The following is a 27,674-nucleotide window of genomic DNA, read 5'->3' as shown; positions in this document are numbered from 1 at the left end:
CAAAATGAGCAGAGTCCCAGAGAGAAGACTGCACCTGGCATATTGGAGAGTCACAAGTTAGCAAGTCCTGGTTCCAGCCAGGTGTTTCATTAAATGGGATGGGAGCTGTGGTCAGGCCAAACTGTGGGATACTGACTGCCAAGCAAAGGAGCTTGGATGTTAGTCATACTATAAGAACATTCTATAAGGAGAAGAGAGGGGGCATCAAAGTGTCTCATCAGGAGAGTGACATATGGAGTACAGAGTTTAGGGAACATTTATTGGTCTTTGGTCCAACAAATGATAGGATATCAAGGCAGGCGACATGACAGAGAGCATCAGAGAACCAAGAGAAATGTAGTAAGACTACGCGACACGATGCAATACAGCTGTGGGAGGGCATGAGCCCCAGAGTGCATTTAAACAGAGCATCCAGAGCAAGGGGAGAGCAAGAGAGAAGCATATTCAAACAGAATAGAAGCAAGGAGGAATGATCACTCCTCGTCAGACAGCAGGGAGTGCAAACCCATTTTGCTTCCCCGTGCACTCTCTGCTACTCTTTCCTGCCACTCATGGCCTTTGCAATGATGACACATCTGACAGCTGTCTTCCCCAAAGGATTGCAAGTGGTCAGAAGCAAGGGTTGAGCCTATCCCATTCATGCTATACACCCAGCTCCTGATAACCCATAGAGGCTCAATAAAGTTTTCCAGTGAAATTCAGGAGCCAATTAAAAGAACAGCAAGGCTGCTGTACAGATTGAAGTCATGTGGTAGAGAGGAAGGAGAGAAGTTTGAACTTAATTTCACTGAAGAAAGTGAACAGTCAAAAGTAGAAAGCATGTACCAGAAATCCCGACCTTCAGAGCCTCCCCTCACTGGTGCTCAGGTACCTTTCAGGTAGGTAACTCCCGGTTGCCCAGTAGCATGATCTCCAAAGCAATGACATACAGCACACAACAGACACTCAACAGGTGGGCTTGGAAGGGGGTTGATTAGAAGTTCATGGAAACCATGAAGACACAAAGCACTGTCAGATGCATACCTCTGCCTGTATTGGTTCAGGGACCTTGCAACTTCAAAACTATGGAGGGAAGAAGTATGCCCGGCTTCTCCTCCCCCCTTTCTAACTTGGAACCAAGGACCTGCCTTGATGACTGAAGACAGAAGTATACAAAGCACTAGACACACCATGCCTTGCTCTAGGCAACTGTCTCAGAAATGTTTTAGCAAGAAGAATAAGCTAAATCTAACAGAGAGCCTGGAGGGAAACTTTTAATAAAATGAGTTGTCTTCGCCAAAGAAAAGGGAGACAGAAAGAGAAAGAGAGGAAAATAGAGTTCACACATACAAATATTTATGAACCCGGAAAAGGAACAGAGACAGGAGAGGAGGGTGTGAAAGGGGACATAATGGTTCTTTATGGGGAACGGGGGTTTGTTTTGTTTTGCTGGTGGTTGTAATCCCCTGAGCTATTTGTGTATCCCTCCCTACCCTTGGGAAAGTTTTAAAATGTTTTTATTGTACCTGTTACCTTGGGGAAGGAGAAAGAATGTGAGATGGGGTGTGATAGCACACTACATCTATCACACCCCATCTCACATTCTTTCTACAATGCCCCATCTCACATTGTCCAGCAAGGATAATTCAGAGCTGGGTGACCTTAGGTGAGATGCTGAATCTCTTTAAACCTCAAATTCCGCACCAGTGAAATTGGAACAATAGAAGCTCCCTCACTGGATTAGTGTGCAGATTCAATGACTGGGGCACCTCAGCTAGAGCGAATTGCACAGGAAATGCACCCCATGTCCCCAGCCATCAGTGTGAATTGGCCCCTGCCTGCTTTTCCCTATCCCTTCTGACCTACTGGAAGTTATGGGATTAAAAGAAAAATCACGGACACAAGCGCTTTCAGCTCCTCTGACTATGCACTAGGTAAATATTCACATTCTCCTTGTGAACAGCAAGGTAAAGGGTCTTATTTAGATTATTCTTAAGGCAAATGAGTCGAAGCCGGGGTGTCTGGCCAGGAGCAGATAAGGTCAGATCTGGTCCACAGGGCCTCAAGCCTGCTCAGCAGTTCCTGTGGGAAAGAGATTAATGCCCACTCCACGTTCCTGGGACCCCTGTGATGGAATAAATAATTCATTTCCATCCATGTTTCTCCTCCTGCTGCCTAAGTGCAGATTTAAGTTTCAAACACTTGCATTTGTAACTATAATAACCACCCAAATCTTGGCGAGGGGTCCTCCCTCCCAAGTGGTGTGTTCTCTCTGACTCTCCTGCTATTGAATGAGTCCCCTGGGAAGCCCAAAGACCCACACTTTCACCTTTCTCAGAGCAGAATGTAAGACTAGCTCCAGTTACATCTGTTTATACAGCATCCCTGAAGAAGCCAGATAAACACCTGAACCCAGGCAACTGCCAGCTGGAAATTGGAGCCAAGCTTCATCTTAAGTCCCTTATCCAACACAGGCCCAGGCAACCAATTGTGAAATAAGAGCCTCCTAATTCACTTTTGTTCCTCCAGCTGCCCTCCCAAGCCTTTTCCCTCCTCCCTCTAGTGCAAGTAAAACAATGAAGTCAGCTAAATATCCTGCTTGGTTATATCATCAGATTATATATCTTAAGCATTTTATCTTGTATGTTTTTGTTTAGATCTGATTCCTCCTATATGGAGGGTCATACATATCGGAAATAAGGTCAGATCAAATAAGGCTGAAGAGAAGACAGGGAAGGCCAGACCAACACTGCATTCGAGGAAAAAACTTGACTGAGATCTTACCCAGAGAACAGACAGCCCATGTTGGCGAGAACATATATTGTCATCGCCCCTATGGGACTCCCAGACCTACAGCGTGTTTAAGTGGAAGCCCTCGGGAATTTGGGCAAAGGAGTGGGACTTGGGGCTGAGGCTCTTATGATGTCCTTACCTGTTGATAATTACTGTCAGCATCAAAGGGGAATTTGGGAGTCGTGTGGACCCCCAGAAACATGTCCTGGAGGAGATTTGTTCCAGAAACAGGCTTCTTTAGGAGCATGAAGTAGAGTCTGGTGGAGACTGAATTACAGGCTCTCCCCCATGTTTCTCTTCTGTGGGAATGATGAAACAGCACTTGGGTACCCATCACAAATGCCATGGTAGAATGTTTCCAAGGCTCGTGGGAAATAAGCCATGGTCATCATACCCCACACAGACATGGAAACAGAGGAAAAGATGATCACTTCACCTCTATCTGCCAAGAAGGATGTAAAGGCTTGAGTTTCACCAATCACCTGCTTCATTGCCTGAAGGTAACAACTGATTCCTAAGAATTTAAGCCCCAAATCTCCCATCTACTTACTCCCAAAGGAGCACTGGCTTATGAAAAAAACAGATGGCCTCGCTTACAAGATCATTCTAGGTGACAGCCTTAAAGGCTTGCTCCTCCAGCCCTAGTCGGTTTGGCTCAGTGGATAGAGCATTGGCTTAAGGACTGAAGGGTCCCAGGTTCGATTCCAGTCAAGGGCATGTACCTAGGTTGCTCTGGTTGGGGCGCATTCGGAAGACAATCAATCAATGTGTCTTTCTCACATCAGTGTTTTCCTCTCTCCCTCTCCCTTTCACTCTCTCTAAAAATCAATGGAAAGGCAGCGCACTCGGAGGTCCCGGATCTGTCTCTTGCTTCAACAGTGTTTGGACGGAACAGACCCAGGGACGCCCGTTCTTCCAGCCTCCGGCCTCTCTCCTGCCTCTCATCCAGCCACCACCTTCAGCACCACCTCTGGGACCAGCCAAAACACCGGGTTTGTTTGTTTGTTTTTTCTACCTTAACTCCTCATTGCTGAACAGCCATGAGCTCCCAAATCCGTCAGAATTATTCCACCGAGGTGGAGACTGCGGTCAATCGCCTGGCCAACCTGCACCTGCGGGCCTCCTACACCTACCTCTCTCTGGGCTACTATTTCAACCGCCATGTGGCTCTGGAGGGCGTGGGCCACTTCTTCCGCGAGTTGGCGGAGAAGAAGCACGAGGGCGCGGAGCATTTCTTAAAGTTGCAAAACAAGCGGGGCGGCCGCATTCTCTTCCAGGACGTGCAGAAACCTTCCCAGGATGACTGGGCCAAAACTCAGGACGCCATGGAAGCCGCCCCTGGCCTTGGAGAAGAGCCTGAACCAGGCCCTTTTGGACCTGCATGCCCTGGCTTCTACCCGTGCAGACCCTCATGTCTGCGACTTCCTGGAGAACCACTTCCTGGATGAGGAGGTGAAACTGATCAAGAAGATGGGCGACCACCTGACTAACATCCGCAGGCTGGCCGGCCCCCAGGCTGGGCTGGGCGAGTATCTCTTCGAAAGGCTCACCCTCAAGCACGACTAGGTGCCTTTGGAGCCCAGAGGCCTTTCCGAGGCCCCCCCACTGCATCCCCCTGGTGTCTCTGGCTTTTAGCTGAGCCTCTCCCCGAAACTACTAGCCATTCTTTTAACCACCCTGGAGCCCTCTCCCCTGCATTGGACCAAATGAAACAATAAAGCTTTTTGCAGCAAAAAATATATAAATGAATAAATAAATAAAAATAAAAATCAATGGAAAAATATCCTCGGATGATGATTAACAAACAAAACAAAAAAGACTTGCTCCTCCAAAGTGTAGTCCACACACCAGCAGCATCATGGGCATCCCCTAGAACCGTGGTCGTCAAACTGCGGCTCACAAGCCACATGCGGCTCTTTGGTCCCTTGAGTGTGGCTCTTCCACAAAATACCACGGCCTGGCCGAGTCTATTTTGAAGAAGTGGCATTAGAATAAGTGTAAGTTTAAAAAATTTGGCTCTCAAAAGAAATTTCAATCATTGTACTGTTGATATTTGGCTCTGTTGACTAATGAGTTTGCCGACCACTGGCCTAGAAGCTTGTTAGAAATGCAGCATCTCTGGTTCCACCCCACTCAAGCTCTACCCAGTCAGAACTGCATGTTAACAACTGTCCAGATGATGCCTAGCACATTGAATTGAGAAAAGCACTGGCCAAGAAAGCAGTTCTAGAAAGGTCAAGGGCAACTTTGTGGCGGACAGGCAGCAGCCCATTAAAGAGGAGGCTTTGCCCTCCTGATGCTTGCTTTGGAGGCCATACTAACCACATCCTTCCAACCATGGCACCTTAAGACTCATTGTGTTTTGCCTGCCACACTACTGCCCCTTTGATCAAAGGCCCCTGCTATCCTCCCCTGCTATCCTTGGGGGTAAGGCAGGTGATGAGTGTAGCTGCCACAAGTCAGGGTGGAGCAAGCTGACATCAGCAGCAGCACAGGGGAGGCACCACCTTAAAAGCCCAGACAAAATGTGTGGCTGGGAATTAGGTCAGTGTGCTAAGGGGCAGCAGCTGATTAAGCAGCAGCTAAGAAGAAAGACTCTGTGAATGAGGCAAGGCATTTGAGAAAGCGATATTTACTGACAGCGACTCTGTTAAACACGCACTTGAGACTAGAGGGCTGTCTCACTCAGCGATCCATCCGTCAAGACCCACATCAGGTGACCTGCACAGAAGCCTGAGAGCTAGGCAGAAGGAGAGACTCCATCAGAATAGTTTTTACCTAAAGCAAGTTGGATCTGGCATTCACTCCATTTCTGTCGCTGTTTCCCTGCCTCCTTTCACATCAATGAGCTAAGATCCCAAGATGCTGACTCCTCGAATACACAGATGCTGGGATACCAATGGCCTTCCCCTCCCAGCTCTCTGCTTCCAAAGGGAGCCACTCACATCCCCTCCTTGTGGGATCAGACCATTTGACAGCCAGATGGTGAGGGTGAGAGATAAACACTCAAAGTTTCCTGAATCCTTGTTGGGTTTGGCTTCAGATTTTTGGAATTCTACTTGGGTATAGTTGGCATTTGCTACCCAATATCTATCCCCCTATTCCCAAAATTTGGCATCAAATATCCAGCCTCCCCCTGAATCCCATGAGCTGCAGGAAAAGTCGGCTTTCCTTCAATTCTGAAATTTGGGCTTGTGACTCAGGCCTAAGATGCTGGCAAAACCCACCCCTCTGCTTCTTATCAGAAATGAACATGTGACTTAAACTGGTCCAATTCGTTTGAAGCCCCAAGATTTTTGTGGAATTACTGGAGAAGAGAGTCACACTTTTTTCGTTAATATGAACAAAAAGGCAAATGGAACAGCCTAGGAATGGCCGTCGGCCATCTTGGGATCATAAGGGAGGTAGCCTGCCCAGAAAGAAGTCAATACCAAGAAAGTGAAGCCAAAAAATAAGTGAAGTGAGACACTAGGTCTTGGTAATATCCTTTGAGTTACTAGACTTTTCAGTAACTGAGCCCATAAATTCCCTTTGTTGTTCAAGGCAGTTGAGCTGCAAGTTCTGTTACTTATAGCTGAAAGCATCCTAACTGACATACCAGATTACTAAATCTTCCCCTGCTGGGAAGAAAGATGATTTCTTACGACAATTCTGGGTATATATTAGACACTCCCTAGCTGCCATCCCTCCCACAAACCCCCCCCAAAAAAAAAATCTCAGCACCTCCCTCTCCCCCACAAAAAAGCGGCTGGATAATGCCTTCCGGCATGCCCAACTCTCTGAAATAATAACCCCAAACTAGTTTAAGTTCCCACTCCCTCTTTCTTTTACCAGGAGTTTCTTCCTTCACTCCATCTAAGGATTTAAATATCAGAAGCAAACTGTCCACCCCACCCCCATTCTGCCTACCCCTCCAAGGCTGCACTCCCTCCTTCGCTGTATTTAAAATGGGTTGGGGGAGCCTTTATTCTAATCCCAGTGCAATTCTCCCAGCTCTTTCCTAATCCCTCCACCTGTGAGATAATTGCTGGCATTTAGGGAAAAACTCAATAGTAATCACAGACTTGCACACAAAGACACAAAAAGAGGCAGATAAAATAGGAGAGAGAAAAAAATCACAAGCCTGAAATTATCCACACTCTGACATCCATTCCGGAAGCACAATGGGGCCGACCGCTCGCTCTCTATGAGGAATGAAGGAGCAGCTTTACAGGGAGGGGTGGCATCTCAAAAATCTAGAAACTAAAGTGGGTTGTCCTCATTTAACTGTCCCCAAGTCAGGCACAAATAATAAGCAGACCTATTAAACATAAACTCCTGTTTATTGTCTTAATGCAACAAGAAAATTCTCTTAACCAATGGTGTCCCTTGTTAGGTGATGAAAGGCGGAGGGAGGGGGTGGGGGGGAGAGATGATGCAGTGATCAGAATAAAATAAAACCCTATTGAATCAGGCATTTGGTCTCACTTCATCAACTCAGGCTAAGATCCTAACCATGCTTCCAGCTTTTGGTTTATGGATGCAAGAGATTAAGTCTCTGAAAACAAAAATTACAACAAAAACTCATGTATAATGACTAGGTTTATAAACTAAGATAAATACAACACTTGTTTTAAACTATATAAAATTCAATAAAATACCTTCAGGAGAGTCTTATACAGCTCCTTTTTTATTTGTTCTATTCCTTGGAATTTACTGTGTAACACTGTGTTCAGGCTCACCTGATCATAAGAATCAATTAGAACTGAGGTTCTGTGGGGCTAAGGCAGGGACTAAAAGCCTTTAGTTTCACAAGCTCCCTGGATGATTCTTATGACTTTGAAAAAACATTACTGTAACTTTGTGGGGTTTTGTCTAAATTGCAATACACATGCATACATGTATATCATAGAAAAAGGAATAGGCAGGAATTCTCTATTTCATAGAAACCATGGAGTCGTTTGTTTGTTTGAGCAAAGGTAAGCTAGAGAAGATTAACAAGCATGACACAGGATGATGAATAGAATACAACGCACCCATTGGGACAGACTGTCCTGGTGTCCACCATACCCCGTTCCCTTTCCTCCTGGACACACTGTTAGATTACATTTCCCCACCTCCTTTGCAATTAGATGAGAACATGTAACTGAGTTTGGGCAAATAGTAAGTGGCACACACTACTTCCAGGCTTGACCCTTAAAAAAAAAAACACAACAATCCTCCAATTGCTCATTCTCTTTCATTCTCTCTCTCTCTCTCTCTCTCTCTCTCTCTCTCTCTCTCTCTCTCTCAGAAACTTTTGTTAGCATTAAGCCACCTGGATTTGGGAATTCCTTGTCCTAGTAGCTATCCTATACCTCTTTTTTATCCTGTTTCCCAACCCACTCTCTGGGCTTTCGCATCCAGTAAACACAGTTCATTAGGAAACAAGCCACAAGTAGCCGCCACAGCAACATCAGTATAATCCCAACCCCACAGGAAACTACTTATCTCTAGAAAAAGGCTCTCATGTTTTAAGTAGCATTTGGTACAGACAAAGCCCAAGAAAAGAAAGAAACTATATAAATAGCTTTTGGAATTCTTTATATAGGTGTTTTCTTTCAACTATATTGTGAGCTCTGCTTTAAGAACAAAAACTGATTTTTATTCATTTTGTGGATCCCTTGTGCTCAATCCTTATTAAATTCAATTATACTTTATTGTTACTGTCAACAGTTGGGGGAAGATATTATTCATTAAAACTGTAGCAAAAGTCAGACATCTTGTTATACACCTACCATGCGTTAGTTCATTTACTTCTCAAGTTAACCAAAAGTAAACTAATGTATTATTTACACTATATTATATGCAATATTACTTATATGCCTTATTAGGAATCTATAATAATAAAAGCGTAATATGCTAATTAGACCAGACAGCCGAACAACCTTCCGGACATCCTTCTGAACGACCTTTCAGACGAAGACGGGGCTGCAAAGGCCAAGGCAAGCCGCCGCCGCGAGGGCCAAGCCCCTTGCAGGAATTTCGTGTATTGGGCCTCTAGTATACTATAATAATGTATTATTACCTCCCACTTTATAGAAGAGGAAACTGAGGTTCAGTAAAATTAATTGAAGTGATATGTCATGTAGAATCAGTACAGACTTTGAGGGCAGGCAAAACTAAGCTGATCTTGGTTGTGCTACCAGTTCTGTAACTAGTTTTATAACCTTGAACTTCTGTCGTCTTGTCTATGAAAATGGGGAAAATGCCATGCAGTCATTCAGATATTTCTTTAGAGTGATATAGAAAATAAAGTTTAAAATAATATTTGCCTTAGGCCGAGGAGGAACTGGTAGAGAAATTGAAGAATCCTTTCAGACTAGGTAGACCTTTTCCAAGAAAGGAGAGGTACAAGCGAGGGCCAGCAGAAAAGCCAGTAAACAGAAATGCAACCGGGACCTCCAAGGAGAGCTGTCCTGTCTCTGTCCACCAAATGGATGAAACAAAAATGCATAAAAGGCTTCCAGGGACCCAGTTGGCCAGAAAGGGCATAAAGAATGCAAGAGAGAGTGAGCCTGTGAATCCTCAAATGTATTTTTTTCCTATTATTTTTGGAGGGAAGCCGACAAAAACAGGAAGGGATCTGGAAAGTTGACAAAAATCATTATTCACACAAATTACTTTAACCTTGCCTCAGCAGTGACCTTCACACTGCTACTGGTTTCATGGCATTATTTCGACAGGAGCTGATTTCACTATTACACAGAGATATAGAGCACAAGATAATACAACTAAATCGCTCTTGTAAATATTTAATATCACTGCCTTTCCTTTTTTTTTTTTCCTTTTAACAAATCCTGATCAAAGCTGAACACACAGTAGAAAACACATTTTATTCTACCCTGGAAAAAAAGCTTAGTGCCCCTGCATTTATCTATCCAGTTCTCCAAATGACTTTGACACTTGAGAGCCCTTGTGATCAAAACAGTCTGAAGGAAGGCTGTTTTGTAACAATTTAAGAACTGATTTTATGGCTGACCGACATCCCCCAAAGGTGCCTAATAAAAGGGCACTCCATTTAAACCATCAGACAAATTTGTTTTTGAAAGAAAATGAAAACATTAGCTTACAGACAAATATTTCTTACTTGAGAAAAAAAATGAATTTTCCTTTTTAGTAAAAAAAAAAAAAATGTAAATAAAATTACTAAACTATTCTTAAAGGAAGTGGAGAAACTATTAAGCAACAGTTTGAAAATCAGTCCCAAGTGAATTTCTTCACAGGCATCCCCTCTTATAAACTGTCAACATGGGACAGCAAAAATTTTAAAAACAGGGTGTAAAAGCTTTTTCAAGTCAACGGGTGTCACCATCTTACTTCAGCCAAGACAAAGCAGGGGACAGCAGTCCAGAAGTGATACAGAGCATTCATTATCCAATCCTGAAAGTCAGTGGAACTGACTGACAATTTCAAAGCTGGGGTTGGATCAGTTTCTCGGGGCAGTCAGGTTATTTAAGAGACAACTTTGTTTCAAATGCTTGAACTCTGATATTTCCAGAACTCTGATACTTCCAGAATATTTCCATAATGATCTCAGCAGCCTGTAACAAATGCTACTCTCCCGGTGAAGATGACTGAGGCAACTTCGTTGCATCTTAGAGGCAACTTGGTGGGAGGGGAAAGAAAGGAGCATTAGAAGGTTTGGGTCCAATCCCAATATCGCTATGTATTATCAGTGTAGCAATAAACACTGCACTTATGCACTCTCATAGGTTTTGTCATCCACAAAGTTACTGTGGGAGGGACTAAAGCAGGGGTGGGAACCTTTCTTCTGCCAAGAGCCATTTGGTTATTTACAACATCATTCTCGGGCCATATAAAATTATCAACTAAAAAATTAGCCTGCTCTATTTGGTCAAACATTGAATTAACTCATCCCTAATGCCTTGGCAGGGCCAGGCCAAATGATTTTGTAGGCCTTATACTGCCCACGGGCTGGACATTCCCCACCCCTGGACTAATTGAATTCTAAGTTCTCTTTGAGCTCTTCAATTATATACTTCTAAGGTTGGGGGAAGCAAATCAGCACTTCTTAAAACAGAATTCTGAGTTCAATATTTGTGTTGTCTGCATGGTTCATATAGTTTCATCAAGTAATATAAGGAAATCCCAGAGCTCTTTGTGCACACAAAAAGAGCAAAGACATCCATCAAAGACCCAAAGAACAAACAGGTTTTATCAGGATTACTTTTGGTTATTGTGGGAGGCTCTGAGGGAAGAGGCCAATTGTTCCCTCTTGCAATGGAGGTGCCTAAAGCCTTTCTGCTCAAAGTATAATGGGATTTCGGGGAGGCTTGGGCTGTCAGTGTTACTGAACTCCACTAAGAGTTATTGGCTCAGTGAGTCCTAGTGCCCATTCAACAAGCATGTACTGAGCCATTTCCACTCTGAGGCAGGCACTGTTATAGGCACTGGGGATACCATGGTGAATAACACAGATGTCGCCCGTGATTTTACGGACCTTATATTCTCATGGACCACTAATTCCTTAGCGTCATATTGTGCCATTTTAATTTGCACAGCACATTCACCAGCATGATATCAATTATTGCCCAGACAAACCTACCATGTAGGCATTTTACTAGTACAGGTAAAAGACATGGAAAGCCAAAAGGGTTACTTTGTTCAAAGTTCCCATACCTCTGGTAATATTGACAAGATGTATTTGTGATGATGATAACTAATGTTTCTTTATAATAGATCCAAGTTCTAGCATGAGCCTTCCATATACGTTGTCCCGATGGTTCCTCCCAGTAGCCCTGCGAAGTGGGTAGTATTACTGTTCCCATTTTACCTTCTAGGATAACGAGGCTGAACACGGTTACAATGCTTGCAAGTGTCAGGCACTATTATCAGTGCTTCCATCCACCATGCACCCTGAACGACCTCTTCTGACATTTATCTCTGCGCTCTAATTATTCCCCAACTCTGACCCTGCATTTGAGTAATTCACACCTGGATATCTGGTTTTCCAGGCTCAATTGCCACATGCATCAATTCCTTTAGAACTCGGAACCTCACCCGTAACAATTCTGGCCAAGGCCTTTGTAAATGACCGTTATTGGTCACTTGGGAAAATGAGGGAGAGTATGGCTGGCTCAGCAAACTACATCTCCAGAGACCAGATTAATAGCCCCAAGCAAATGGTCTACTACGGATGGATCAATGGCCACCACTTCATACTGAATGAACAGCACATAAATAGGACAAAGTCCTCGGCCTTGCAAAGAGAGAGCCCACAAAATCCTCAGCTGAGCCAATGATTTCTAAACAAAGCACAAGTAATTCTTTCCAGGAGGAATTTATTTCACCTACATGTTCACGGGTCCGGAAGAAAAGCCAGTGAGAGCCAAACCCCTGGAGCGATAGAATGAATGCCCTTAGGCAGACAGTGGAGGAGTGATCACAATGGCTGCTCTCAAATTCTAAGCAAATAAGACTTAAAGTTCCTAGTGCTTTTCTCGTCTTCAGCTGAGATCAGCTGAGATCAGCTTTTCCTAGAGTTCCACAGGCCATTTTCCCAAGCATTGCTTGCATACACTCTATGGGATATCCGTTTAAGTACTTAGGTAATACAAACTGGAAGTGTTTCAACAAGACTAGTGTCTTTAAAACTGCAGTTCCTTTAACATCTGTGTTACCCATTTTACCAGGAAGCAGTAATTTCCCCATTGAAACTAACCCATCTAAAAAACTACTCCCAATCAACACAGAAAATGTAATTAAAAGGATTCTTGAGTGAAGGCAATCCAAAAGCCTCTTTCAAATTCTACTGACATTACAACTTATATTGGACTTGGAGAAGACTTCAGAATTATCTTGTCCAAAATCTCTCAACTGAACACTAGTTTTAATTCCAGTTATTCTCATCCAAGATGTAAAGTACACTCACACACACACACACAAAAAAAAAAAAAAAAAAAAAGCAGGGAGGGGGGGGGGGGTTCACATGAAATAAATTTGGGTAACTTTGAAAACTACATTTTCTTTCTTAGAGATTCATGATTTGCATTGTCATAACAAAGGCTCTGAATGGTCCTATGGTTTAAAAACCTGTTTAATTTGTTTTAAATGTGTGTTTTGAGGACTTACTTTACCCAGTACTTTTTTTTTTCTTGAAACATTATTAGCATTTCTCAAAATTCATTCAGAAGACGGCAATCTGGCTGAACATGCTATATAATATCAGATTCTGAAAGATGATAAACTTCTCTAAATTCACCCTCATTTATATTTTTCCTTGGGGCCATTTTGAAACCAGATGATACATTAGTTTTAAAGCAATATAATATTAAAAACCTCTCCAGTTCCTCTAGACTTGAATAATAAGTAAATGGTTAGTATTTGAGTTCCACAGTCCTCCCATCAACTGTATAGCACACAAGATATGACACTGAACTACAAAACTCACATTATCAATTTCATGTTCAGAGATACCACCAAAAATTGGAGAATGTGTTTTTCAATGCATGTTTTAAGCCATTTAGTAACTCTTAACAGCAACATCTAGGAGCAACTGATCACAGTAGCAACACTAAGTTCAGTTTAAATATTTCAAGAAAATGGGTCCAGAGCTTTTCCTACCTTTGTTGTTTGATACACATTGTATCTTGTCCTGGGAGAAGTGTAATGCACACACACATACACACTAGTATTTGAGGTTTTCCATTTATTTTTGGATAGTATCAAGACAAAGTATTGACTCTCATTTCAGTAATGGATCTGCAGTCATTTGCAAGGCAGAGTCATTAGCTTATCTTTAAGTAAATATTTTGATTGTCAGTCAGCTCATTGCAAACAAGGTTCTTTTCCCAACACCCACTCCTGATGCATCCAAGCCCACTTGCACATCCCTCGTTTATAATCTGTGTCTGTGCTAAAATATAAAATCATCCCGAGGAAGTCAAAGTACAGGAAAAAAGCAGGCTTTCACCTAAAAGGGCTCCACAACACGGGACCTGGTTCTCTTCCAGCCCTGGGGTCTTTACTATGCTACATTACCATAAAGCCTAGGAAACGAGCTATTACACGCCATCATCCCTCGTAACCGCGATCAGAGAAAATAACACACTCACAAAACAGCATTAATTGTCCAAATTAGCAACCATTTCAAAGGCAGCTGTTCTTTCACTCTTAAATAGGCTCCAAATTTCAAATCTTCTCCCTGTATTGATCTATTGCTCTTACACACACACACACACACACACACACACACACACACACAGGATCCGAAGTCAAAAGAATTTTTTAAATTTTCCTATAGTCAAAAAATCGACACACACACAAAAAACCCCACTGTTTACTAAGCAACATGTTCCACCCCAATACTTGCTGTCATTGTTACAATCGGCTGGAACGCTTCCAACCTGCACAGAGGCACTTGTCACAGCTCCAGGTGAAAGGGCTCTGTTTTTTATGGCGTGTGGTGAAAAAGAGCAGTATCTCTTTAAGAGTCAACAGTAAATTAACTTGCCCAAAAGAGTGAAATAATTAGCAGTTTAGTAGCTTATTAAAAGAATGGCAAAGGCCAAGCTGCCATCTGGGATCTCCGGTTTCTTGTGATTGTTATTATGTCAAGATGTGGAAGTTGCATTAGCTTTCATGTCACCACGCCTGCCCTTACTTTGCATGTAAATTTTAATGAAAGATGCGGCACTTTTAAAATCAGACGTCCATCAGAGAGTGTTATTAGTCTGGCTTTTTACAAAGCATATGGTCTTTTCTACTTCTGCTGTTCTACTTGCCACTAAATGCCTTAGGAAAAAAAGAGAGAGAAACCCAATGATATCAATTAGGTATTCTCTTTGTGCAGAGGGAAACCTGAACATCTTCAAAAACAGGGCCAAGGTACACTGCACCAAAGGGCAAAATTTTTGCCTCTATGCACACACAATGGACCCTACAATGCTTCTGTCTCTCTTGAAGTTAATCCTATCACTGAAAATGAAACTGATCTGGTGTCTGCCTGCTGATTACTACATGGAAACACACCATTTTGTAGGGAGTGGGGAGAATAAATGTACCGTATTTTCCGGCGTATAAGACGACTTTTTAACCCAGGAAAATCTTCTGTACGCCCAGTCGTCTTATACGCCGGAAAATACGGTATTTATTAAAAATAAATGACAGAAAGGGGCATGGCAGAACCTCATGGGGGTGATGGGTACACTGCATACCTCAATCTGTATGGATGGGTGTATATAGGTTACAAATCTTTAAGCTGCCCGCTTATGTGTGTGGATTTTATACACTTTACACAGTGTGTGTTAGCCCTCAATAAACAAACAAATAAATGAACAAATAAATGAAAACTTCCCTGCGTGTTCACACACAAAGCATATTCTCTTTTCCGATTCTGAGAATTGAAAGGGTGGGTGATTTGACTAATTGAATTATTACCTGATAGTTTCTCTTTAAAATAAATTAATACAATTAATTTTAAAACTGCATACATACTAATAAGTTGAAAACAGAACTTAGCTGAGACGTTAGAAGAAGAGGTGGCTAGTGCTATTTGAAAGCCATTGCCAGATTCCTTTAAACTGTCAGCAAGGTGTTAGAAGGCCGGTTCATCATGGCTTGGTCAGCCTGTGTCCTGAACACCTAGCGCTTGGCTCTCTGTCAATATTTGTTCAGTGCAGAATAAACATTGTTTTCTAATGTGAAAGCCGATGGTCTGCTGAATTCAAATGCATATCACCCCAGAATGTATTATTTCCAGGACACTACAGATGGAAGCCACACGTGAAAACATACTCAACCAGTGTAAACTTATGAATATGTATTTGGACAAACTGTACCTATACCCAGATACACATCCACTGTCCTGCATACCTGAGAAGCAGACCATGGTGTAAACAAGCCTCAGCACATAAGGAAATACACTTGGCTTGTTCTCCTAGTAAATACTTTTCCACCGTGATAATGTTTTCAATTCTTTATAAATGAGATGTGTCATAAGGATAATACAATTTAAACCAAAACATCCTTTACCTGTAGGTGCTATCAAAATTTATATGTGTACATAGAAATCTACAGTTGAAAAGTATAGCTCCTTTAAGAGTCTGTGCAAGTAGATCACTATTCACCCTTGAGAAGAAAGTATATATATATATATATATATATATATACATATATATATATATATATATATAATCTGTGTGTAATCAATAAATCCAAATGATAATTGCATTGGAGATAAATATGGTACTTAGAAATCTGAGAAATGCTTTCCTTTATGTATTATCAACTAGAATTTAATTGAAACATCCATTGATCCATAGTGCATTTTATTAATAAATCTACTCTTCACATTCACACATTTAAAAAAAAATGTTCTAAGAAACAACTGTTCTAAAAAACATGTCTTTGGTGTCCAATAAAAATTTCTAAACAAGGAAAAGGAGAAAGAACACTTTTCATATTTTTTAAGCACCGTTTTAGAAACATCACTGTCAGAAACACAGAGTTGCTAAAATCGGGCAATTATACTTATCTTTAAAATAAATCTATTTTCCCCCTGCAGACTTTCAAAACATTAGAAGGAGGGGGGAAAAAACATGGAAAATGGGCTTCTTTAAGAAACAAAGTGAATTTATTCATTGTCAAGAGGACAAATCAGTGGTGGGTGAAAAACAGATGAGGCAAGAGATGGAGATGTAATATTGCCCCTATTTCATTATAATTGGATATTTATAGAGCACAGATGAGTTTATTTTCATAATTAGTAACTGGCATTGCCTTTACTAATTTGCATAAACAGTTGGCTATCAAAGCAGTAACTTATTTGCAGGGCTCTCAAGTGCTAGCAGGGACAAGAGAGGGTTCAACTCCTCAAATCAACTTTTTAAATGTCATTACCAGCAAAATACAATCTACGTGAAATCATGTTCAAGTTCATGTAGCTTGATTATCTCTTTCCCATATGGCCAATTTTGACTAGTTCAGTATTGGACAGCCAATAGTCAAATCCACATGGGGAAAACTATAATAAATAAATCAGAAGGGGTTTCTAAATTCTGAAGGATTAAAGGAGATCTCAGGTTCAACACTAACTAGTCCAGTAAATAGAGTTCTGTTGAGCAAAAGAAAAAAGAGTTAAATACCCCCAGCCACCCTTACCACTCAAAAATAGTGCCAGTTCTTGGCAGTTGTTGTCAGTTACTTCTCTTGCTGGTCATTGTCAACATTCTCATACCTTCCCTTGCTTTAAAAATCTTTCACCCAACACATGGATCGGACTCCCTGGCATTAATGCCAAAGACAGGACAGATTCCTGGTGCCCTGACCACTTCTATGAGCAAAGAGAAAATTAATCAAGCATGCACCAGTGACTACCTCCCACCATTGACATTCAGCCAGAAATCTTGGAGGAATATTTTACATCGCCCTTCTCCTCAAGCCAAACGGCAAAAACTTGTGGTTCATGGGCCAAACCATTTGTGTGTGTGTGCGTGCCTTGTGCATGCATTTATGTGCGCATGTGTGTATTTACATATTCATACAGAGACAGAAAGATGCCATGAGCTGACATTTTTATTTTTAAAATCCAATTCTGGGCTTCTCTTGAGGACCTGGTGACACTGGGCATGCATTCTTTCATGGCAGCAATCAGCTGGAGCAGAGTAGAGGCTGCTGCTGCCTTTGACAGGCTTTCTGATGTCCACTTTGCCACAGTTCCCACTACTCCCTATTGTTTCTCTTACACTAGGATTTTTCTTAGGATGGGATCTGCTTCTTGATGATACCTATTAGGTCCCTGAAGTCTTCAACACCTACTCCAAGTTCAGTTTCAAGGGAAATTATTTGGTAACCCAACCCAGAATGGGCAATCCCCAAATTAACAAGAAAAGGGGCAGGGAGGTCAAAACACACTCTAGACACTTAAACACAGGCTGAAAAAAAATCAGATTAAAAAAAAAAGCTGACCACAGCTGGCTGCTGAATAACTCCTTTGGTCAGCCACTTGTGGTAAAGCCACATTTGGTTTTGGCTCAATGCAACCCAATGGTCTTGTCAATGTGGTGCTTATCATTGTAGCCTAAATATGCTATGAATTTCACAATTCTTCCCAATACAAGTTTATTGCTTCATGATAGCTTTAAACAATGACAAAATCTGAGGCACTCTTTTCTCTGACAAGCTGCTAAGAATAAATCCAAAGACCTTTCCCACTTTTATTCTGGGGTAATCAGCAACCACTTCTCTCTATCACTTGTACACCCAGGCCAAGCAAGGCCTGGGTGGAAGAGGGGACTGGAGCTAGAACATATGGCCTCACTCCATGACCCCTGGGGGCTCCTTTGCTCAGTTGGTTGGGGTGATAAGGGTAGCAGCAAGAGGCAGAGGTTGGTATACAACTCTGGACAAAGTACTGATCTAAAGGTGGTGTGGGTGACAGAGATGGCTAAGACTCAGCCTCTGTCCTTTAGGAAGGTGGGGGTGACTGAAACACATGAGTAATTCTGTTTCAAGGCAGCTTAGCATAGGTACTTTATAACAGAAGCACAAAGTCTGGCGGACTTAGGAGGCTTGGGTCTTAAAGGATGACCCAAGGTCATCCCTGGGTCCAAGAGAGGCCATATAGTGTGGTTAGAGGCTCAGATTCTGGGTTTCTTTTCCACTTTTTAGCTGTCTGACTTCATTTATTAACCTCTCTCCGCCTTGTTCTACTTATCCATAAAGCAAGGCTAATGCCATCATCTACCTCATAAAATGGTTGTAAGGATTCGGTGTGACATGGCACAATGAACGGCACATGGGAAATAATCAGGGTCAGTAACAGTGGCCAGAGAAAGTAAATAAGATCCCCATGTGCAAAGCCTAAAACCATGAAATACATCTATCTTATGGGATGTTTTAGGTGATTAGGGAAATAAAAGGAGAGAGACAGGCGGAGTGGGGGAGGAGGAAGGGATATGGTCTCAGAGAAGCCATGGGAGGAGGAACAGGTGACACAGCTCCATGAGCTTCAGAAAGGTTGAGTCCTGGGCAAATGAGGTTGCTTTGCCTATGAGGACATCCTGGCAGCCTCGGGTTGAGCAGAGTAGAGAAGTGGAGGTTACAGCCAGATACACCCTTTCAATCATTATTGCTCTTCCTCATCCCCCTTTCTCACCTCCTTTCAAAAGGTACCAAGCTCAAGCTGGGGCTAGAAAGAGTCCCCACAACAGATTTCTGAGAATGAACACAGCCATGATTCACATAAAAAGAGCAGTCAGTCAACTAACCCAAAGTGAAAGGACTGAGCTGCTTCCGAGGTAACCATATGTAACTTTAAAAAAAGTCCACAAAAGCAGGAAACTCAAATAAGAGATGGCCAGTCCACAGACTAGTCATCAAATCAACATGTTCAATAACCTGTCAACCTCTCTTTCTTCAACATCCTCATGCCAGAATTCACATTTCCTACTTCTCCTATCAGCCAATCTCGGCAGAAAGCAGGAGCACCCAGCTTCGCAGACGCGGGGGCTGCAGAGTTGGACAGGAAGAGGGGTGAACCAATGCAGATACATATTTATAATGTATCAATTAACTTCTCCCTTCACTCCTGAAAAGCTAATCCAATTTGAGCTGGCGATCCAGGTGCTCTGGGCTCAGGTCTCTGACAGCTTTGATTAAGAATGGATGAGTGAGCCGTGCTACCCAAGGTAGGAAGTGCTGAAAGGGCACTGGAGCAGCCCGCCTTCTCAGCGCCTCTCCTTTCTTCCCCATCAAACACACACACACACACACACACACACACACACACACACACACACACCACCTACCTTGCAAAAGGTGGGCTCTGTGAGTTCAAATTCAGTATTATCTCTTTCTCCTTATGATGCATTGCCTCTCCTGTGTTCTTCTACAATCTCAGTCCCACCAATCTTAGCCCATCACCCCCATTAGTAAATTTCCACTCCCCAAATACAGGCAAAAAATAAGTATCCCCGGATTTTACATTAGATAATATTTCAAGCTATTCACCAACCCGCTTCCCTTTCTTATGTAGCATCCTTCCCTCACTGATGTTATCCCCAAATTAAGCAGTAATGGAAACAATGGTACATCATTTCACGTCTCCCTATTCCCTCCATTACGTTTATTGGGAGGGGTAATAAAATATTCTGCATTAAGTAGACTATGTCTTCCTCACACTGCACAACCACTTTCAGAGTCCCCCATTCCTTTGAGAACCAGGATGCCATAATGGATATGGCTCCTGGATTTAGCAGGAATTGGGCCAACTGGGAACCGTCGCAACCATCAACATGAAGTGCACTGAAGGGAAATGATAGCATTGGCTTTAGTATTTTTGTTTGTTTGCTTTTTTTTTTTTAGTTGTTGTTAAAAGCATTAAGTTATCATCTGGACCATATTCATCAGAATCAACAATTCCCCTTGGATACATGAATATTTCACAAGGCAGATTGATTATTATAATGATAAAAATAAAATGATCACTACCTTTACTTCTACCTACAGAAATGAAGTGGAAGGTCCAATTAAGTAGAGGAAGCATGGTATCCACCATGGAGGAGGCAAGAGAGAGAAAGAGAGAGAGCAGGGAGAGTAAAACATCAGGACACTGCAAACAACACAAAGAAATGTAATACACATAACAAAACCCCACAACATTAACAGCAACAGCACAACATTCTGAGAAGGCAGCACAAAACAAATCCACAATGTGAAGCTTAAACAAGCCATAACAGTGGGACCTGCTTCCATCTGCGGCATGTTTAAGCTTTCTCCCATTAGTATCCCTTGTCCCATCCTTGGAAACAGGACCACGTTTGCATGCACAAGCACTGCACAGCCACATGTATGTGAAATCACCTGCCACATGTATGTGAAATCGCACACAATTAACCAATCTAAAATTGGCTAGGGAAAGTCTCAGAGAAGCTGAGTTCTGCTGTATTTTCCCAACATTAACAGGAATCATGAGGATCAAGAGTGTAACATACATGTATGGAGGTTGCATACACAACATATGTCAGTATTTCCACACATATTTATGTACATCAAAAACAAAGTCTGGAGATTCCAAGGGTACCATACAGAAATCTCTTTCATGTTGAAGGGATAAGGGCAAGGACAAGGAAAGGAGTATTGGCGGGAAGTAGAATTGGTTTCTTAGTTAACCATCACAGGGCGAGCACAGACAAGAGACTGGGAAATGGGGGGGGGAAATGAGAGGAGAAGGAAAGTAGTTAAAAGACCTTCTAAAAAGCAGATTAAATTGCCAAATTGCAACTTAAAATCTCAGTGGCACTGCCCACCCAGAAGAATTCTGCTTCCTTTCGTGAAAACCTTTCTAAAGAGGAATTCACAATATGCGTGTTTGTCACTATTTTACTGCCTAAAGGATCTTTTTCTAGAAGATACCTGCCTTAACCCCCAGACTATGTACACATGGGTGGGCCTGAGTTCTTTATTCATGCACACATCAATCTGGTGCCCAAGAGAAGCTCAATAGTGAATGGAAATCGGGCAAGGTTTGCAAAAGAGGTTCTCCACATGCTTTTCATACCATCGTTGGGAGTTAGCCCTCCAAAATACCTGTGCTACATTAGTGGGTCTGAAACAAGCCTAACTAAGGTTAAAGAAGTCCCCACCAGCCTGTCCCATCTGCCTATACTCCATCCTATGGCATCAGCCATAAGATGCACTCAGACTCTAAGCCACTATAAAAGCTGGGAGGACCCCTAAAGGGCATCTGGGATCAGCTGTGAGAGAATATAAAAGGGGGTCTTCTCATCAGGACTCTGGGGGTCTGCTTTTTCTAGTGTAACTTATCAAAATTGGGCCAGAGGATTCCAGCAATTCATAGAGCTCAGATCCACCCACTTGGTAGAGTTGTGCTTAACTTTCTCAAACTGCCTAGCCACTAGGTCAACTTCAGAGCATCCCCCACTCATACCCATTTCATAGTGACCTGCTACTAGTCGATAACTTTGCCTTATAGGCAGATAACGTCACCTACAAGAATAGAGAGGCTTCATCCCATCCTCTTCCAGAGCTCCATGTAACACCTGAAAATTCACATGACCTCCTCCCTCCAGCTCTGCTCTTTGACACCTGCTCTATATCAGTGTCTTCATTGAAAAGTCAGGAGTCCACATCATGGATCTTGGCTCAGGTCTGGAGGATGCACTTCTATTGGGAAAATGTGCTTTCTTCTCAACCTGCCTTATCATTTAGGATGCCCTTCACTGCCCACCTCCGCAGCTACCTGGACACCATAAATTTTTTTCTCAGCCCTGGGTGGTTCCTTGATCTGATCAGACTCCCCTTTGTGGCAGCACTATCCGATATATCCAATGTAAGGGAGTAGGGGTGGGAGGAGAGGTGGAGAAGCTCTTCAGTGCTGTCCCAACTGTCAAAAGATGAAGAAAAACAGAACAAGGAAGCACCCTTCCTTCCCCTTTTCTTTGGTCCTCCAAAATGGGCACTGAGCCCCATGTGTATTTTGGGGAGAAAAAACAGAAGAGAGATTAAAGTACAGCCTTTCTGTGTCAGGGCAAGGCAGGTAGCCCAATCTTGCAATCATCCCAAGTTTCAGAAGGAACACAATAGTAGCAATTGAACAGCGAAGGAAAAGACAATTTTAAGTAGGCTTAGTTCTCAAATCCTGATTTAGGCTGATAATGTGGAAAATTTTTATTTAGGAGAAAAAGGCTTCATTCACAGCCCACCCTGTGCTTAGCTGAGCTGAATTTCCTGCACAGTTCATTCCCTGCATATTTGAATATTTTACGTTGCAGATGCTGAATTCACAGATCTTTATATGCAGTTTTCTTCAGGGTGTATAATGAGTTAGAATCCTGCCACGAGGACATTAGCATGTTCTCTTGGTGGTTTTTGCTTTTATACAAAACTGAAAACAGTCAACCCCCAAGGGCTGCCTTTCACCACGAGGGGCTGAAAGTCATTACAAAGGGCAGTGGGGATGGAGGGAAGGCAGAAAGCAAACCTTCCTCAGAGTGGAATTCTGGGAGAAGCCCAGCTCCTCTCCCCTAACCCCACCATGGGGCGTGGGGAGGAGCAGGAGGAAGTTAACCGCTCTGCTGCTCTGAAATTAGCTTCATTCACCCCCATTACCGACACCGTCATGCCTTGTTTCATGCTTCCCTCTCAGAGGCAGCCCTGCAGGGCCAGCGCCCCAATGACAAATGTGCAGAATGGCAAAGCCAAGGAGACAATGGGGGTGGGGAAACCACGATGCATTGGAAAAGGTGCCCCTACCACAAGGGGCTCTGCCGCCAGCCTGGCCCAGGATGGAAGGAGCAGGCAGCAAATGGCCTGCAGCGATGATGAGGGTCCGAGCCACCAGCCAAAGGCACAAAGGCAAGCGATTGGGGCAGCTGTAGCACCACAAGCAAAACACACCTACCTTGTTCACTCATCATGAGATGGGAGAGGCCTTGAGGAAAGGGGGAGTTGGAGAGGGGAAGAAGGAAAAAAGAAAGAAGACAAAGTTAGAATTCCGAATGCAATGCAATGCAATCTTCTCTTAATTCTTGAGTGGAGGGAGGAGTGGCACCCACACTTCAGAGCATGCAGAGGGACTAAGGCCCGCCTTCCTGCTGTGGGGCAGAAAGGCCGGCTCTGCAGCCTAAGACAGGCTTCCGTTTGCTGAGCTGCTCTGGGCCTCATCACAAGAACTCCCACACTGCTTCCTGCCATAGGCAGGATCTGAGATAAATCTATTAACGCTGAGGTCCCTTGGCAAAGAGACTCCAGGCGCCAGGCAAAATAGGTTTCTTTCTTTTAAATTACTTTTAATAGTAATACATGGTCACTGTAGAAACTTTGAAAAATTCAGAAAAGAAAAAAAAAATAGTTATAATCTCACCATCCAGAGATAACCATCCAACTTTTTTTTTCATTTGAGATACAGTATTCTTTTCTATAAAAACTGAACACACCAAGTGAGTTCCTGCTTGCAAGAGCTGCATAGACAACAGAAAACAATGTTCTTATGCCCCCCATTGCCCTCTTCTTAGCTCAGTGACAGCCACACCCTCTTCTGCTTCTCCACCACCATCTTCTCCTGGAAAGTCCCTCACCTTGATCAGGGAGGTACAGTCCAGCACCGAATGGGTTAAAGAGGGAACCACAATCCCAATACAAAGAACACAACCTCTGGCTATGTTCTCATGGAAGTCAAACAAGGTTAAGAGCTCATTACTTCAAGGGAAGTATAAGCTCTGATAAATCTATTACAAGAAAAGATTTCCAACCAATAAGCAACTGTACCAGTTAGTTGCTCTTCCATGGCTTTTATTATTACCGGAGATATTTGACAAAATCCAGATCACCCAGAGAACCTTTACCCAGAGTGAAATTTAGGGATATATGAGTTAATAAAGGAGAAAAATCTCTGAAATATGGAAATCTCTAAATGTTTTTGGAGATTAGTAGCAATTTAGAATAGTAATCAGAGGCAAAATATGGGTCAAGCAACTGATTTTTTAAAGATCAATGGTATATTAAATATATAGATGGATACATATGCAATAAATGTCATGGAGTCTATTTTTTAAATAAATTTTATTAAACTATAACCATATTTTAAATGCATATTTCTGGCATTCATTTCTCAAGCCCTAGGATTAATATCCATGAAAGAATGGGATCATGCCAAAGCAAGTCATTCTCATGATTTGTTTTGTTTGTAAAAAAAATATTTTTTGGTATTTTATTTGGAGGGGATAGTAGAGAGAGAGAACAACGGGCCCTAGATTTGGCTAAGGGAAACTTTGACAGAAGCCACCATTTTAAAAATGCCTGATATTTCTGGAGCAAGCCATCGCCTTCAGCATCTAGACCAAGAGCACTAAGAGGGAGGGTCTGGGAAAGGCAGGTGGAGTATGTAGAAAGGTGAAGGGGAACAGAATAGGTATGTGAATTCAGTAGGTGACTATTCATAGGAAGGTTGTAAACATTGAGAAATAAGAATAAGGAAGATTCAAGGAGATACCTAAGAGTAAAACAGAGAGTTAAAAATGTAAGAAGAAGAATACTGTATTATAGACTTGAAACTTAAATGTTCTCACCACAAAAAGAAATCATAATTATGGGATGGGATGGAGATGTTAGCTAATGCTATGTTGGTAATCAGTTTGCAATTTATAAATGTATGAAACCAGCATATATACCTTAAACTTACATGGTGTAATATGTTAATTTTATCTCAATAAAGCTGGGAGATTAATATTCTTTTAATTTAAAAATGAAAGTACAAACATTTTGTACCTGTGAGTAAAGATGATTGGCAGCGGGGAGAAGGAGTGAGCAGAAGAGAGGTGGTGGATTAGTCTTTATCTGACCCAAATAGATATTTCAAAAATTTACCAAATGAAGAGTAAGCAGGACACTTGGTAGTCAGAGAGCATTCAAAACCCTGGAGAAGCTCCTACAGTGGGGCCCCATTTATGGGCTACAAATGTGTTTCTTTAAAGTAGTATTTCCCAAAGTGTATTTTACTAGCCACCTTCATCAATCACATGAGGATGCTTATTAACAGTGAAGATCTGGGCCTCACCCAAAAATCTAATGAATCAGAATCTTAGGGAGGAGGTGGTGAACAGATCTGAATGTGAAATGGGTTGCCCAAGTTATTGCCATACTTACTAGAACTTGAGAGCTACCCCTTGACGTGGCATATAATTCAAATTTTGTTAAAGTAAATTGTATAATAAATGCAGTATTGAATAAAGAGGCATTGGATATTTAATGGAACCCTGCAGTGAATCCTTTTGCAAAAGGAAGAATCCTTTTAAAATGCAAATAACCCACCACCTGTGTCTTTAAAATTCAAATATGTACTTAGCAGGTTTTATTAAGCTACATATGTAGTGGCAGCATTGCAACTGGAATCAAATGTTCATATTCTTCAACTTATAAAAATCTTAAATAGAAATATTAGGCTAAGAATGTAGATCAGGGATCCTGATGTCAAAACTCTGGTGGTGCAGGCAAGAAAGCAAAAAGAACATGAAGAGGAATATACAACAGGAATATATGGGAAACAGCATGAGGGAGCAGAGAAACCGAGTAACCATAACACAGCTTGAGTTTTATTTTGCTTTTTGAGAAGGGAATTTCATTCCACTTTCAAGAGTTTTTACATCAGTATCATCTCATGTACAAACCTATCCTCATAGCTGTGGAGTTAAGAACTGGAAACCAAGAATTCTAGAGACTCTAGGTCTTTTCTAAAATTCTGTTGCTAGCCCCTTTCTATCCTAAAACACTTTTTTAAAAAAATAATTGCAAAAAAATTAGAAAGCAAATTAAGTATCTTCTATCTAGATGTCATACCCTAGCTCAGTGGTCAGCAAACCGTGGCTCGCGAGCCACATGCGGCTCTTTGGCCCCTTGAGTGTGGCTCTTCCACAAAATACCACGTGCAGGCATGCACGTACAGTGCGATTGAAACTTCGTGGCCCATGCGCAGAAGTCGATTTTCGGCCTGGGCGAGTCTATTTTGAAGAAGTGGCATTAGAACACTCAAGGGGCCAAAGAGCCGCATGTGGCTCGCGAGCCTCAGTTTGCCGACCACTGCCCTAGCTGGATCTAGTGGCCATTCTGGATCTCAAGGTGTCCGCTATTTTTTACCCTTCCCCTCACTCTTTCCAGAGCTATATTCCACCCCTCTGTGTCTGTTTGTGTGCTGCACAGGTTCTCAGGGTACATATAAGAACAAGAGGAGGAAAAGCTCACCAGTAGGTAAGACATACAAAGTTGAAATTGCCTTAGAACAGACTGTAAATCATATGTAAAGTTTATGCAAAATATACCTATGGCCCTCTAAATTGCATGCTATCCTTTGGGAAAATCCCCATGGAGCTAGTTGCTTTTGCAGCTTGGGAGAATGGAAATGGCTATGAAAGCAAAGCCATTTGTAAGCGGCTGTGGCCATCATGAAGCCTGTCACGGGAATGACTAATGCAGAGAATAGGAGCCATTTACTGAAACAAGAAAGAGGAAGATGCAATGTTCAGGGACCAGGCCAGAAGGTGAAGGCCTTCATCATGTAAGCTAATACTGTCTCCCCCTCAAACCTATACTAATCCCACCCACCTCAGATAATTTTCAATCCATCCTTCCTTCACTCTGGCTGGGAAATTGGGGAAAGTATTTCAGGGGAGGAAGGAAGTCACTCATGAGGAAAATATAGATTCAGGGGTAAAAAAAAAGCAAGTTAACTGCCAAGGCTTTTCTTTCATTCACTTTCAGGGTAACTTTTATGCCAGTATAAAATCTACATATATCATCTCTTTCTCCACACTGAAGTAGAGAAATTAAATGTCACTAATTACAGCAAGTGCCAAGTGCCAATGTTGAATTCTTATGAAGCCACAAGGACTTTTGAAAAGAGTAATTATGAAAAATCAGAAGGTAATGAAAACATTCATTCTGGAGAAACTAAGGAGCTAGTGAGGGTGATAGAGGGTGGCGCCTGAGAAAGAGAGAAGCCACAAGTGACCACTTCTGTAGGGTGACCAGGATTTGGAAAAGAGAGAAGGGAGAAGAAGAAATGAACATCTTAGCATTTTAAGCTAAGCACCTAAAAGAGAGGAAATTCAGTTAACTTGGCAAAAAGAATTCTAACATTAATAATATTTGTTGACTGTGTACTATAGGCAAGGCATGGCTATGTGTCATCTCATTAAACATCACTCTATGGGATAGACATTGCTATAATTTCCATTTTACAGATAAGCAAAGCAAGGCCTAGAGCCAAAGTCACACTATTAGTAAGGGGTGAAGTGAGGATTCTAAGCCAACAGATGGGCTCTCCAGGCTGTGATGGTAACCATGACACTAACTATTCTGTCTAATTTGGTGCTGGTAGAAAAGGAAAGACACATGTCTTAGAGAAT

General features: G+C 42.3%; 1 protein-coding gene and 1 pseudogene across 9 annotated transcripts in view; one reads left to right on the top strand and one right to left on the bottom strand.

Moving 5' to 3' along the window:
* NRXN3 (neurexin 3) overlaps window positions 1-27,674 on the bottom strand; it is a gene marked incomplete at both ends in the record, with an annotated part of 1,469,510 nt that overhangs the window by 1,397,074 nt on the left and 44,762 nt on the right. For 7 of the 8 annotated variants that reach the window (XM_079767570.1, XM_079767583.1, XM_079767580.1 and 4 more), the window contains one exon: window positions 23,177-23,206. In XM_079767570.1, coding sequence (XP_079623696.1) covers window positions 23,177-23,206 — 30 coding nt within the window. Of the gene's footprint in view, window positions 1-23,170; window positions 23,207-27,674 lie in introns of all 8 variants that reach the window. The other variant, XM_079767585.1, reaches the window with a different exon arrangement.
* LOC307097471 (ferritin light chain-like) lies at window positions 3,623-4,482 on the top strand (annotated as a pseudogene). The gene has a single exon. The product of its transcript is annotated as a ferritin light chain-like (transcript).

This window comes from Cnephaeus nilssonii (assembly GCF_951640355.1).
Source record: "Cnephaeus nilssonii genome assembly, chromosome: 4".
Classification (NCBI taxonomy): domain Eukaryota; kingdom Metazoa; phylum Chordata; class Mammalia; order Chiroptera; family Vespertilionidae; genus Cnephaeus; species Cnephaeus nilssonii.
Note: the sequence above shows the minus strand (reverse complement) of the source record. Positions and strands in the feature narration are given on the sequence as shown.